Genomic DNA, 12747 nt, shown 5'->3' with positions numbered 1-12747 from the left:
TTGGCTAAAAATTATTTTTAAAATCCCATTCGTGAATGGGGTCATCTTTTCTTTTCCCTGAAACTGTACTTATGCAACATCAAGGTTAAGTGATCCATGCTTCTACTACAGTTCTGGTTCATAGGCTTTCCAGTGGAGGGGACTACCAAATGCATCTCTCCCTTGGCAGCGTCCATAGAATCTTCTAACACTGCAAGAGCCCGTCAACAAGGACAAGGCTCTGAGGCCAGTTCCAGATCATTTCCTCCAAGTCCTGTGTCACAAGGGTGTGACTTCTTCAGAGATAGGGTCTTCCTTCCAAATTCTGGGAGTCAACCAAGTGCAGCAGCAATAGACCATGTTGTTGTGTTTGGGGTCCGCTTGGACTACAAGTCAAGAGAACTCATGTGTCTCATACATGGTACTGGAGGCTTTGTTAGTTCACGGCTCTTTTGGGGAGCATTGTCACCCCAAGTGTCGTAACTTCTTTAAACTATACATCTGTGTATACACATACACATATATATTACATGTAATTTTAGGTAAGCATAAAATCGTGGGGTCTACATGTCTTATGAAACATTCTTAGTGTTATTTCTTGCCCCATCTGTATTGCTCACCTTCCCCCTCCCTGGTTAAAGCCCCACCCCGTTTTCTGCTTCATAGCACTGTGCCAATCTAGAGCTCTCCTGAATTGCTCCCTTTTTACTTTCCTGCTTTCTGTGGTTACTCATGTCTAAAGATTCTGAGCTAAGGACCACAGATGAGAGAGAACATGTGGCATTTGTCTTTCTGGGTTTGGATTACTTCACTTGGCATATGATCTACTTCTATCCGTTTACCTACAAAATTCATGACTTCATTTTTCTTTGCGGCTGAGTGGAATTCCTTTGTGTGCATATCCCTTTTCATTAATCATTCAGTTTTGAAGGTCATTTAGGTTGTTTCCCAGCTGTTGTGAATACAGAGGAAATGGGCATGGCTGAGCGTGCTCACTGTGGAGTGTGATGTCAACGAGCGTGTCTGAGCATGTTCACAGTGGAGTGTGATGTCAACAAGCGTGTCTGAGCGTGTTCACAGTGGAGTGTGATGTCAACAAGCGTGTCTGAGCGTGTTCACAGTGGAGTGTGATGTCAACGAGCGTGTCTGAGCGTGTTCACAGTGGAGTGTGATGTCAACAAGCGTGTCTGAGCGTGTTCACAGTGGAGTGTGATGTCAACGAGCGTGTCTGAGCATGTTCACAGTGGAGTGTGATGTCAACAAGCGTGTCTGAGCGTGTTCACAGTGGAGTGTGATGTCAACAAGCGTGTCTGAGCGTGTTCACAGTGGAGTGTGATGTCAACGAGCGTGTCTGAGCGTGTTCACAGTGGAGTGTGATGTCAACGAGCGTGTCTGAGCGTGTTCACAGTGGAGTGTGATGTCAACAAGCGTGTCTGAGCATGTTCACAGTGGAGTGTGATGTCAACGAGCGTGTCTGAGCGTGTTCATCATGGAGTGTGATGTCAACGAGCGTGTCTGAGCGTGTTCACAGTGGAGTGTGATGTCAACGAGCGTGTCTGAGCGTGTTCATCATGGAGTGTGATGTCAACGAGCGTGTCTGAGCGTGTTCACAGTGGAGTGTGATGTCAACGAGCGTGTCTGAGCGTGTTCATCATGGAGTGTGATGTCAACGAGCGTGTCTGAGTGTGTTCACAGTGGAGTGTGATGTCAACGAGCATGTCTGAGCGTGTTCATCATGGAGTGTGATGTCAAGTCCTTTAAGATTATGCCCCAGGCATATTTCGCTGGTAGGTTTATTTTTAGCTATTTGAGAAGTCTCCACAGTGATTTCCAGAGTAGCTATACCAGTTTTCAATATCTAGCTCTACTGTTAGGATATGCAAAGGGAAGAAATAAAGATGGATGTGAAGTATTAGGCACAGTAACACTGTAGCAACACTTTGCAAAAAATTAAATGGAAGAAGCAGCCATATAGAACAGAAAGTTAATTGCAGAACTTGCAATGTGTGTAACATATCTTAAAGGAAGAGGAATAAACAAAAATGAAAAAAAAATACACCGGATCAAGAGATGTTTAGGAGTTTTTTAATTTTTTTTTCCATTTCTCAAGCTGATATGATCATATTCTGTTGCCCTCCTTTAACAATGTTTTAGAAGCTTCACACCACAAGCAACTCTTTATCTTTGTTATTTTATTACACTAATTGTATTATCTGTCATATTAAGGGAGAAAAGAGGAGAGAGAGAGAGAGAGAGAGAGAGAGAGAGAGAGAGAGAACAGCTGGCCACTAGATCTAGGCTGTCCCTTTAGCTGTTCTTACTGTAAGGCTCTGCTCACATCACTCAGCTTCCTATGTTCTTGATGAATGTATAAATTAGCCAAATACCCCTAGCCCACTGACTATCACAGTGTACACTCTAAACGAACGGAGTGGCGCTTTCGCTCACGTTTTTGTCTGCTGTGACCTTGGTTAACAGAGTCAACCCCAAGAGACTACGCTGCACTTTGTGAGGAAAGGAAACCAAGTTTGCACCTGTGAAGCTGGAGCCCCAAAGACGGTCTGAGATGCTAATCTAGGTGCTGCTCTCAAGACACTCAGTCCAAGTCTAAAGGATATCCGACCATCACTCCCAACATGGCTACAAGCCTGGAGTGCATAGACACGCTGGGAGATGGAGGCATGATCCAGGATGGGGCCAGCACCATAGAAAGCCTTGGAAACTCATTCCATTTAAAGGCTGCAGGAACTCCCCAGAGCAGGGAATTTCGTAAGATTTGTTTTCTATTTTAGGATCTTTGGATGACAGAATAAGAACTGAATTGACGTAGGAAGATTGGAGGCAGGGAATCATACTTATCTTGTCACTGTCCAGGAGAGAGAAGTAGACTGAGCAAAGGGCACAGCCACCACTAGCAGAGTGACACAGCCCTCCCCAAAAGAAAAAAAAAAGGCTGCAACTCCAGGCCATAGCGATGTGCCTTCATTTCTCCACTTGTAATATTAAAAAGGAAGTAGTCACCACCCATCTCCCATCTGGGAGGAGAGATTGCTCTTGTTCGACTTCCTGTGTTTATTACAATAGTCACCAGGACGCTGTCCTCCTTTAGTACAGCAAGTAGAGATGTGTAACGGCTTTCGAGGCAAAGCAGAGCTTATGGGCCCCCTCTGACTGCGCGCCTTCGGGACTAAGCCCAAACACAATCTTCCTTACCATGCCTGAAAACTGCTGAACACTGTCTAAAACAATGCCATCGCTACAAACGTCAGCAGCGGTGCAGAACGCAACCTCCATTGCTCTGTGGGCCATGGCTCTGCGCAATGCAGCCTTATACTGTTTTCTGTCTTCCTCTCTCCTGTACAGAACTGCAACATCTGTGGACAGATAGCCATCGTGGAACAGGCTGTGACATTTCTCTGCCACATGGTCAGCCATCTCTTCTAGTGTCAGGTTAGCCTTGATCTCGCACACACCAGGCAGAACCTGGGCACACATCGCCTCCTCGTAGGGAGCCTCCTGGAGCATGGCCAGCATGTCTGGAGATGCGTTGGAGGGAGGATTTTCTCGGATCCTCTTCATTTCTTCTCTTATGATGTTTGCTATTTCCACAGCACAGTGGATCTCAGTGATTACTTTCCGAGGAAACTGAGCAGAAGGAGCAGGAAGGCCACTAACATCTGCAGGGTGGGTTTGGAAAGGATCCAGAAAAAGCCAGAGGGTCCCATGGTGAAGGCTTTCGCTTGAAGCCCCCTTCGCTCTTGGATGGGTGATGCTCTTAGCCTTCTTGTACCAATCACCGTGTCTCCTACAGAAATCCTCAGGCTCATCCACCACTATGTGTTTAATCTTTGGGAACTCTTCTGTCATGAAGGTCCTCTGGGTCACAACTTGGCAAGCAACTTGTCGGCTGTAATCATAAAAGAGAAAACATGGTTTCAGGCATTTAAACAAAGATAACAAAAGCTTTCCTTACACTTTGGATTGGAAATAGATGTTCATTCTTCTTTGCAGATCGATTCACTAATAGAGGTAGCACAATAAAATCTCTCTACTTCCAAGGTACCCAAAAGATAGAATACAGTTTGGGGATTTTTTTCAGTTAAATCTTCATGTGAAATTTTACTATGAAGTAGTTGGACAGTCAGGTGGTTTGTGCCTATAATCCCATCACTCAGGAGGCTGGGGATCCTGAGTCCAAGGACAGCCTGGACTACAAAATGACCATAGGCCAACCTAGCCTGCATAGCAATACTTGATCTTAAAAAAAAAAAAAGAAGTTAGGAAATCTTGCTGTTTCTACTGGTCCAGTTGTGATGCTTGGCAGGAGAAGACAAGATCACTACAGTTAAAGGAAATCTCAAAAGTAACTCATGCCTGTTCCTACTTCTTTAACGTGTCCTCTTAGGATTAGGGAACAGTCTCCTAGAGGCATATCGTAGTCCATACATGCAGAAGAGGTATGTGCTAATTCAAATTCTGTGTAAAGCAAGGTCTTTTTCTTTGCTTGTCTTATAAAAATCAGAAACTCCTTTGAGTTTTTGGTAAGAAAAACACCAGTTGCTGAGTTTCTTCAAGAAGATACAGAAAGAGAGAGAGAGAGAGAGAGAGAGAGAGAGAGAGAGAGAGAGAGAGAGAGAGAGAGAAAGGAAGGAAAAGGAAAAGAAAACACAAAGGGCTTCCTCTCTCCAGTCCATTTCCCTTTGTGGTACATCATAGCATGCACATATGCTGTGGTACATGGTAGCATGCTGTGGTACATTGTAGCATGCACATATGCTGAGCTACACAAACACCTTTCTCAGGTCTGCTGGCTTCTTGCCGTCTCTAAGGATCCAACAGGGTCGGTCCCTCATACAGGACTGAGGCTACAGTTCCTGGGGCTTTGCTCTCTGGGCGGTGACTTGTAACTACGTTCACTCTCTTCTAGCTTGCCCTCTGTGGCTCTTGAGGGAAGCACTGATTTTAAGCTGTCTCCATACCTTCCTCACATTAGGAGCTTGATAGGTATTTGGCAATTGGGGTTTTAGCTGGGACATTTAAAAAAATTAGTTACAGATCTGCATTATGTTAGTCATTCCCGTAAACGTTCCAGCGTCACCATTTTCCATGTGTCCACACTCTGGCTCTACTCCGGTTAGATCTTATTTCTCACTGCCTTTGACCTGCTGTGTGCCCTTTGCCTAGAAGGCTCCTCCCCATCTCATTCACTTCTCCTACTGTTTATCGTTTGCCGATTCTTTTGATACAGGGCCTCACTGTTATAGGCCAGGCTGGCCTCAAACTCTCAGTCTCCCGAGTGCTGGCATTACAGGCATGCGCTCTCACACCTGGCTTCCTAATGATTTAGTATGGCCAAGAGTCTCCTTCTCTGGAGAGTAATTGTTGACCGACACAATAAAGAGGAAGATCTTTATTATGATACCAATAATACCAATAACACAGCACTTGCGTTGTTTATTTTGTAAAGTCTTCATTGTTTTTTTCTCTGACATTCTATTTAATAGCATCTAATGTAAATACTGCTCAAAAATATTTTTGAATAATTAAAACCAAAAGAAATAGTATGAATTTTCCATCTTTGCTAAACTGTGCAATATCCAACTTATTTACTACACTGAAAGCTAGAGAACTAATGTTTTCTAAAATTACTGGTGCAGAACAACTCAAATATGTGAATATCTTATAGACAAAATTAAATTGTGTTTGCATTTAACTTCCAGCTAGATATAGTGACTAATTGTATAACCAAAACACTAACTATCCAGCAAAAAGTTACTTAAAGTAGAACAGGTTCGTTTCTACTTTTCTTAGAGCTGAGGACACAGATCGTGTGAACATGTTTCTACTATGAATTAGAGTCATGTTTGGGCATGGTAGTGTATCTCTTTCATCTCAGTGCTCAGGAAGCAGATGCAGGAGGATTGAGTTTAAGGAGAAAGACTGTCTCAAACAAATAAACAAATGACAAGCATCCTTAGCCTATTTGGGATTGAATATGATAAATCACCCGTTTTAAAGCTCAACCACGTTTGGACATCTGTGTTTACTCACGCTTCTGCTCTTACACGGTGAAAAAACAGTGCCAAACCTTAAACGCGAAACAAATTCCTTTTGTGCCTGTGGTGAAAGGCCTTTCCCCCCTGAAGTTTAGATGGTAAAATTCTCACATCACAAACTCCCTGAGGGAGTCATTCTCACAAACATAGAGGATCTCCTTTGGTTTGCAGTGGAACACATCCTTGATTTTCTCCGTCATCTTTATGGCTAGAGGTGTCTTCCTGGCTCCTGGAAAGCAATGGATGAACAGCTCCGGGGTTTCCCAGAGGCTCTCGGAAAGTGAGTGGCATTGCTCTTCTATCCGATGTTTGAAAAACTCACAGCCCAGCTGATGACTCAGCAGGGACCTGGAGCACAGTGGGACCACCACAAGGGCTTTCAGCACATCTTCCACTTCTGTCTGACTAGACAGTGTGTAGGATCGGGGGTAGCACACAAGGGACGGATCAGGTCTGAGCCCTCTGCTGCTCAAGCATATCTGCCTTGGAATGATGCACACTTTCCCAGAGTAGCCACCAAGAGTTTGTAGCTGCTGCTTTAACTGAAGGGCGGTGTTGTGCACATAGTCAGATCCTCTGTTCCAACTCGGGTCTGTTAAGATTGTGTAGAGTACCAGCGGGCTGTTGACTGCTACCAGGAGAGCATCGCACAGGACCTTCTGCTCTTTCATTAAACCAATATCACCAGCCCAGCTTCTAGAAACTATCACAGTCCCGTGAGAACAAGGATGCATCTGTGCCTTCAGTAAGTCCTCCAGTCCGTGATGATCTGAGAACAGCTTCTTACAGAGGGATTCTGGCTGAAACTGTAGGTTTGCCTCTGTCACTGAAAAGTGAAGGAATAGAAGTTACCAAAACTTGAAAACAAAGCCAGTTCTTGCAACCTGACAGAAAAGGACAACTCTAGCCTCAGAACCATGGTTTTCCTGTTGCAAAGAGAACTAACTCCAGTACGTTCCATTTTGAAGACTAAAAGACATAGGTAGTTTGAAATCAATACAGATAGGTTGATGGAGATTGAGGACTAAGATTTAAGAATTCTCTCTCTCCCTCCTTCCCTCCCTCCCTCCTTCCCTCCCCCCCCTCTCTCTCTCTCTCTCTGTGTGTGTGTGTGTGTGTGTGTGTGTGTGTGTGTGTGTGTGTGTGTGTAATTATAGGACCATTATGTCTGGTATGTCTGGTAAGTCTTACATTTGACATTCTCTAAGAAAAACGATTTGGATTACTTGCTATCAATTCCTCCCAACTTAATTCTTTTTTCAATGCTGGGTATCACACTCAAGACCTTGCCTATGCTGGGCAAACTACCACTGAGCTATGTTTTTTGTATAAAAACAACCTTCTCAGCTGAAATGAAGAGGGAACCTGGGCTAGACTGCATAGTAAGAAACTATCTCAAAAGCCAAACAAAACCAAAACAGAGACAGGCGTACCTGGAAAGAAATGACGCTGCAGAGTCTCCTTATATTTCAGGACTTTGCTGAGATGCGTTGGCCTTCTTGGTGCAGACCAAGCTGATGAGATTGGGTGAGCACTGGGATCAGTGGTGGGCAAACTGGAAGGATCTAAGCAAGTATACAAAGCGGTCTCAGGTGAAATGAAAACTCAAAGGTGGAAGAACTTTGCAGTTGTTCTTTCTACGAGAACCAGGTGTGAGGTGCTACGCTGTCTCACCCAGCTGTTCACGGCAGGAAAAAGAAGCTGGGAACTGCTCTGTGGCTCTCCAGGAGTGTGCCTCCCTGGGTAACTCAAACCAGTGCCATTTCTCCTGTCTCTCAGGAGGTAATGGTCCCTGAGCTTCCTTCCCACTCTAAAATCCTGATGCCAGGTCACCTGTAAGAAGAAAGGGAAGCTGCTAGATGCAGCCAAGGTCACACGAAGCACAGCTGTTACTCAAAGCTCAAGGACAGTGAGAGAAATCACAATTAAGCAAGCAGCCTGTGCACCTTGGTGGCCACCTACAGGAGCGATGGAGGAAAGAAGAAAGCCCCGCTGGCTGTAAGCAGTCCTGTGGCCAAAGAGGGCAGCACAGGCTGTAACTGGTCATTACAGTTACTTTTTTTTTTTTTTTTTTTTTTGGTTTTTCGAGACAGGTTTTCTCTGTGGTTTTGGAGCCTGTCCTGGAACTAGCTCTTGTAGACCAGGCTGGTCTCGAACTCACAAAGATCCGCCTGCCTCTGCCTCCCAAGTGCTGGGATTAAAGGCGTGCGCCACCACCGCCCGGCTCATTACAGTTACTTTTAATTTCCATCCAGCGAAAGAAGGAATTAAAAGGTGAAGGATCTCCCTGGAGAGATGAGGAAATAGATCAGACAAATTTAGGAAAAGACAAGGGATGATGCCATGACGTCTGTATCCAGTGATGTAAGGTGTTCTATCAAATCGGGAGCATCTGATCCTGCAAGCAAGTAAACGAGCTTATTTTTAAGTATTTTCTGGGTTGAATAGGAAGCACCAAGCTGACTGCCAAACAAGATGTAAGGGAAGTACAACCACCAGCGGTCTTCCTCCCTTGGGGTGGTCACTCCCCAGAGTATCTATCTGCTCTTGCCTCATTCCTCCCAGGGTGTAGTGCCTCATAGTTTAAGATATATGCTTCTAGATTTACTGAAATGGTTCAAATTTGTGACATTCTCTCTCTCTCTCTCTCTCTCTCACACACACACACACATACACACACACACACATACACACACACACACACACACAGAGAGAGAGAGAGACAGAGACAGAGAGAATTTCCCTCCAAATACTTAGTGTAATGTCATACTTAAATGGTGTCCTCTCAAGATTGTTTTTCCAGTGAAACTATTCCATGAACATGAGAAAAATCAGCCAACTTTTGTCAACAGAATTTTACAGCACAGAAAAGGAACTCACTAATTCATGGCTGAAGATATATGATAACTTGCCCCCAAAAGACTGAAATCCAAATTTATTTATTCCTTCCTTTTTTCCTTCCTTCCTTCCTTCCTTTCTTTTTTCTTTGTTTCTTTCAATTTCAAAGTGACTCTGAGTCTTTGGAACTAAACCCTTAGTAAAAGAACACTCTTGTGGGAGTGCATCTGTAAACAAGAGTATATTTCTGGTTTTTAAAGCTAAACTACATGACAGAACACCCTCAAAAGGTAAAGAAGAGGGTTCATAGCCTCGGCGATGCCTTCCATCTTTTTTTTTTTTTTACCTGGCTGAATACCCAGCATCATGTCCACCCATTGTTGAGCCGCCAGTCTTTTGACAACATTGTCCTTCACGATCCAGGAGTCTGGGTCCTCAGCAAACACGACACAGCAGAAAGGCTCTACTTGAACCACACAGACATAACCATACAGGGCCTCTTTTTGGTAAACCTTCAAAATTTTGGCTGTGAAATTCACCTTGGGCTTTTCACGGCAGAAGTGGTATGTGGGCAACTTTTCTATGCAGTTTTTAATTTCTATTTTTAGTAATTCCGGGTTCATTTTTTCTTTCTTACATCCAAACACTTCTTTGCTCTTATCATCAACCCCGATAATTACATATCCCCCTTGAGTGTTGGCAAACGCAGAGACGTAATGAGCCAGCGTCTCTTTAATCCGAGGGACAATCTTTTTGGTGGTGAACCTTTTAAACTCCACGTGTGTTGACTCTGTGAAGTTAAGCCTCTCCTTATAATTGAGTTTATCTTTTTTAAAAAATTCTGAGGCACACACCTTAATATCTTCTTCTTCCTGGATGGATCTGTTAAACGTGCATTTCTGAGACTGCAACCTGGGGACACCTCTTTGGGCTCTAGACTCTTTCTCTTTGAGAAGCTCCAGGGCACTGCTGGCACTCAGGTTGATGGCAGAGGTCACATCTCTCTGGTATAAGTTGGAGCGTAAGCTACAAATCTTCAGCGAAAGGCTGGAGGTATCTGGGCTCCACGACTTTACAAAAATCAGGAAGTGGTGGTTCTGTTGCATACAGTCAAGGTGTTTCTGTGAACCTGACGGAAGGAGCTTTTGAAAGGAAGTTTCCAGATCCTGTCCCAGCCCATGGCACCGGTAACTATAGTTTTCATCATTGATATCTGCTTTGATCACGCCTCCTCCAGAATTCAGCAGTGCACAGACAGCCTGGATGACACTCGAGTTCTCGTGTCTTTTCAAACAATTATTGGTCATTTTCTTCCTGTTCTCTTCTCCCAAAGTCACTTTGCCCAAATTTATGGTGATCTCAGCATAGGGCATTTTTTTTACACTCCCAGCAATAACAGAAAGGTATTCCTACAAATAACCAGGACAGAAATATTTCTGTATTAGTAAGAAGTTCAGAGGTGACAATATTTCCTCCAAGGCTCTACATTGTTGGAGATACATTTTAACATTGAATGTAATCTTTCAAAAGATATTTTAGTGGGACTGGGAATTGAACCCCCAGCTTTTCCATGCTCAGCAAATGCTCTTCTGCTGAGTTACATTCCCAGCCTTCCCTTCACTCACCATTTTTAGCTGGGTCCCCGCTGACTCAGGCTCCTGAATAACTGGGATTACAGACCTGTTCCACTGATCCCAGCTTTGGAAATAATCCTTGATAGCATTGTTTTTTAAAAATAATTTTGCCAGGGCTGGAGAGATGGCTCAGAGGTTAAGAGCACTGACTGCTCTTCCAAAGGTCGTGAGTTCAATTCCCAGCAACCACATGGTGGCTCACAACCATCTGTAATGGGGTCTGGTGCCCTCTTCTGACATTTAGGCATACACACAGACAGAATATTGTATACATAATAAATAAATATTTTTAAATTTTTTTTTGCCAAATAGAACTTTCAACAAGAGAAGCCATAGATTAAAAGGTGAATATTTAATACATTTCCATAATGGGAAAAAATAAGTTGCTGAAGATTTGCAGCCCACTCCACTTAAATTTGGGATGCACCAACACTGAGTCCAGATATAAGGGGGATGGGTTAGTGCAGGAGCTAAGTGAGTAGTTAAAAGATGTGCAGAAATAGAAGCTGAAGTCAGGGGCTCTAGTCATAACTCAAAGAGGAAGCGAAGAAGCAGTGGAAAACAAAGGAAGTGGAGTCTGGATTGTGCGTGGTAGGTCTTGATATAAAAATAAGCATCAAGCTAGGCATGGTAGCACACGCCTATAATCCTAGCACTCAGAAGGCTGATGTAGGTGGATGAAGAATTTGAGGCCAGACGTATGGGTACACAACTGTAATCCCAACACAACTGTAATCCCATCAGGAAATGGAGGCAGGTGGGTCAGCAGCTTAAAGTCATTCTTGACTATAGTAAGTTTAGTGCCAACCTTGACTACATGAGACCCTGTCTCCGACAGGCAAACCAAACAAAAAGTAGAGGCTGGAGAGATGGCTCAGAGGTCAAGAGCAGTGGCTGCTCTTCTGGAAGTCCTGAGTTCAATTCCCAGCCACCATATAGTGGTTCACAATCACCTTTAATGAGATCTGGTGCCCTCTTCTGGCCTGCAGGCATACTATGCAGGCAGAACACTGTATACATAATAAATAAATCTTAGAAACAACAGCAACAAAGAAACAAAAAGTATACAGCTCATAAGATTTGATATTTTATATGGTATTTTAAAAGTTTTAAAGACCTTAGTTTACTCTCGAAAGAATGCCAATCAAAGCCAAATGCTGAAATTGCTTTAGTTCTTTACACGTCTTCTAAATTACGGACAGTGTGGTGTGAGGCAGAGATTCACCTTCCCTTCTGGTTTGGCCTTGTAGTGTGGAGCCCCTAAGATTTGGAAAAGAGCCTAAGCCTTTGGAGTCTGGTTTCTAAATTGTGACCAACAACCTTTTGTTTTAAGACTAGAGAATAGCCATCTAACTTGAAAGTAGAGCTCTGAAGAAAATATTTCAGAAAGGCCATTATTAACTCTAACGCAGAACATTTTCTTATTAACTGAAGCAAGCGGTCTTTCTCTGTGCAAGAGTGCCCATGTGCTGTCTGCACACCGAGGTCCTGCAGAGACTGCGTGCAGTCCAGAGCAAGCTCATTCCATTTTCTGAAGTTCTGTTAGAAATGGCTTCCTTATTCTCAGTTTGCTTTCCTGGTCACTTTCATGGGTGGGATCTATACAACAAACCTAACTGAGAGTCTCATAACCCCAAGTCTCACGGATGGTATTTGGATGCTCACAAGTACAGGAGATGACTAAGTGTTCTGAGATTCTAGATCCAACTGAGCATCCTTCCCACAAGTTTGAGAATCTCTCACTCATTTTCCTTAACAAATATCTCCTTGACTATTACCTATACCCAACTTTCCTCCTCTCAGACCTGAACTGTGCCCAAAATACTGATGAGATTTAGAAAAACAATTCTTTACCTGGTACTCTTGTTTCCTCTGGCTGCTTCAGCTCCTCATCTGGCTCTGGGAGGAATGTTTGCCTGCTGTTGAGGGCCCTGCCGCCCTGTGATATCGGCCTGGGAGGAACAGGAACTCTGCCAGACTCCTCAGCCTTCACAACACTGACCCACTGAGGAAGGCTGATAAGGACTCAAGAAGAGTCTCTGTCATGGCAGATTAGCGAGCTAAGGTCTGACCTCAGAGAGTGAATCAGGTCCTTTTAGAGTGGGGAAACTTGGCAATTTTCAAATGAGCGGCCCGAGTTCAGTTCACATCTTCTGAAAGGAGGGAGCATCGCTTCCACACGAGACACAGCACCTCTTTCCTGGTTAAAACTGGTTGCAAATCTTTGCACTCAATCTAAT

General features: G+C 43.9%; 1 protein-coding gene across 1 annotated transcript; it reads right to left on the bottom strand.

Moving 5' to 3' along the window:
• Positions 1-2095: 2095 nt before the first annotated feature.
• On the bottom strand, positions 2096-12601 carry Slfn14 (schlafen family member 14). The gene is made up of 5 exons (XM_075942293.1): positions 12362-12601; positions 9220-10282; positions 7469-7600; positions 6147-6861; positions 2096-3886 (listed from the first exon to the last, which is right to left on the bottom strand). Exons 2-5 carry the CDS (start codon positions 10244-10246, stop codon positions 3085-3087), a joined length of 2676 nt encoding a protein of 891 aa, XP_075798408.1. The 5' UTR covers positions 10247-10282; positions 12362-12601; the 3' UTR covers positions 2096-3084.
• Positions 12602-12747: the final 146 nt, after the last annotated feature.

The sequence above is a fragment of the Microtus pennsylvanicus genome, chromosome 11 (genome assembly GCF_037038515.1).
Source record: "Microtus pennsylvanicus isolate mMicPen1 chromosome 11, mMicPen1.hap1, whole genome shotgun sequence".
NCBI classification, from domain to species: Eukaryota; Metazoa; Chordata; class Mammalia; order Rodentia; family Cricetidae; genus Microtus; species Microtus pennsylvanicus.
The sequence above is the reverse complement of the archived record's forward strand: the minus strand, read 5'-3'. Positions and strand labels throughout refer to the sequence as shown.

Excerpts from the sequence above, each read along its gene's own strand:
- Slfn14 (XM_075942293.1), bottom strand. The coding sequence starts at position 10,246 with ATGCCCTATGCTGAGATCACCATAAATTTGGGCAAAGTGACTTTGGGA. Across the intron at positions 7,601-9,219 it reads GATGCTGGGTATTCAGCCAG|ATCCTTCCAGTTTGCCCACC; the intron begins GTAAAAAAAAAA and ends ATACTTGCTTAG. Across the intron at positions 3,887-6,146 it reads TCCCTCAGGGAGTTTGTGAT|CCGACAAGTTGCTTGCCAAG; the intron begins GTGAGAATTTTA and ends TTATGATTACAG.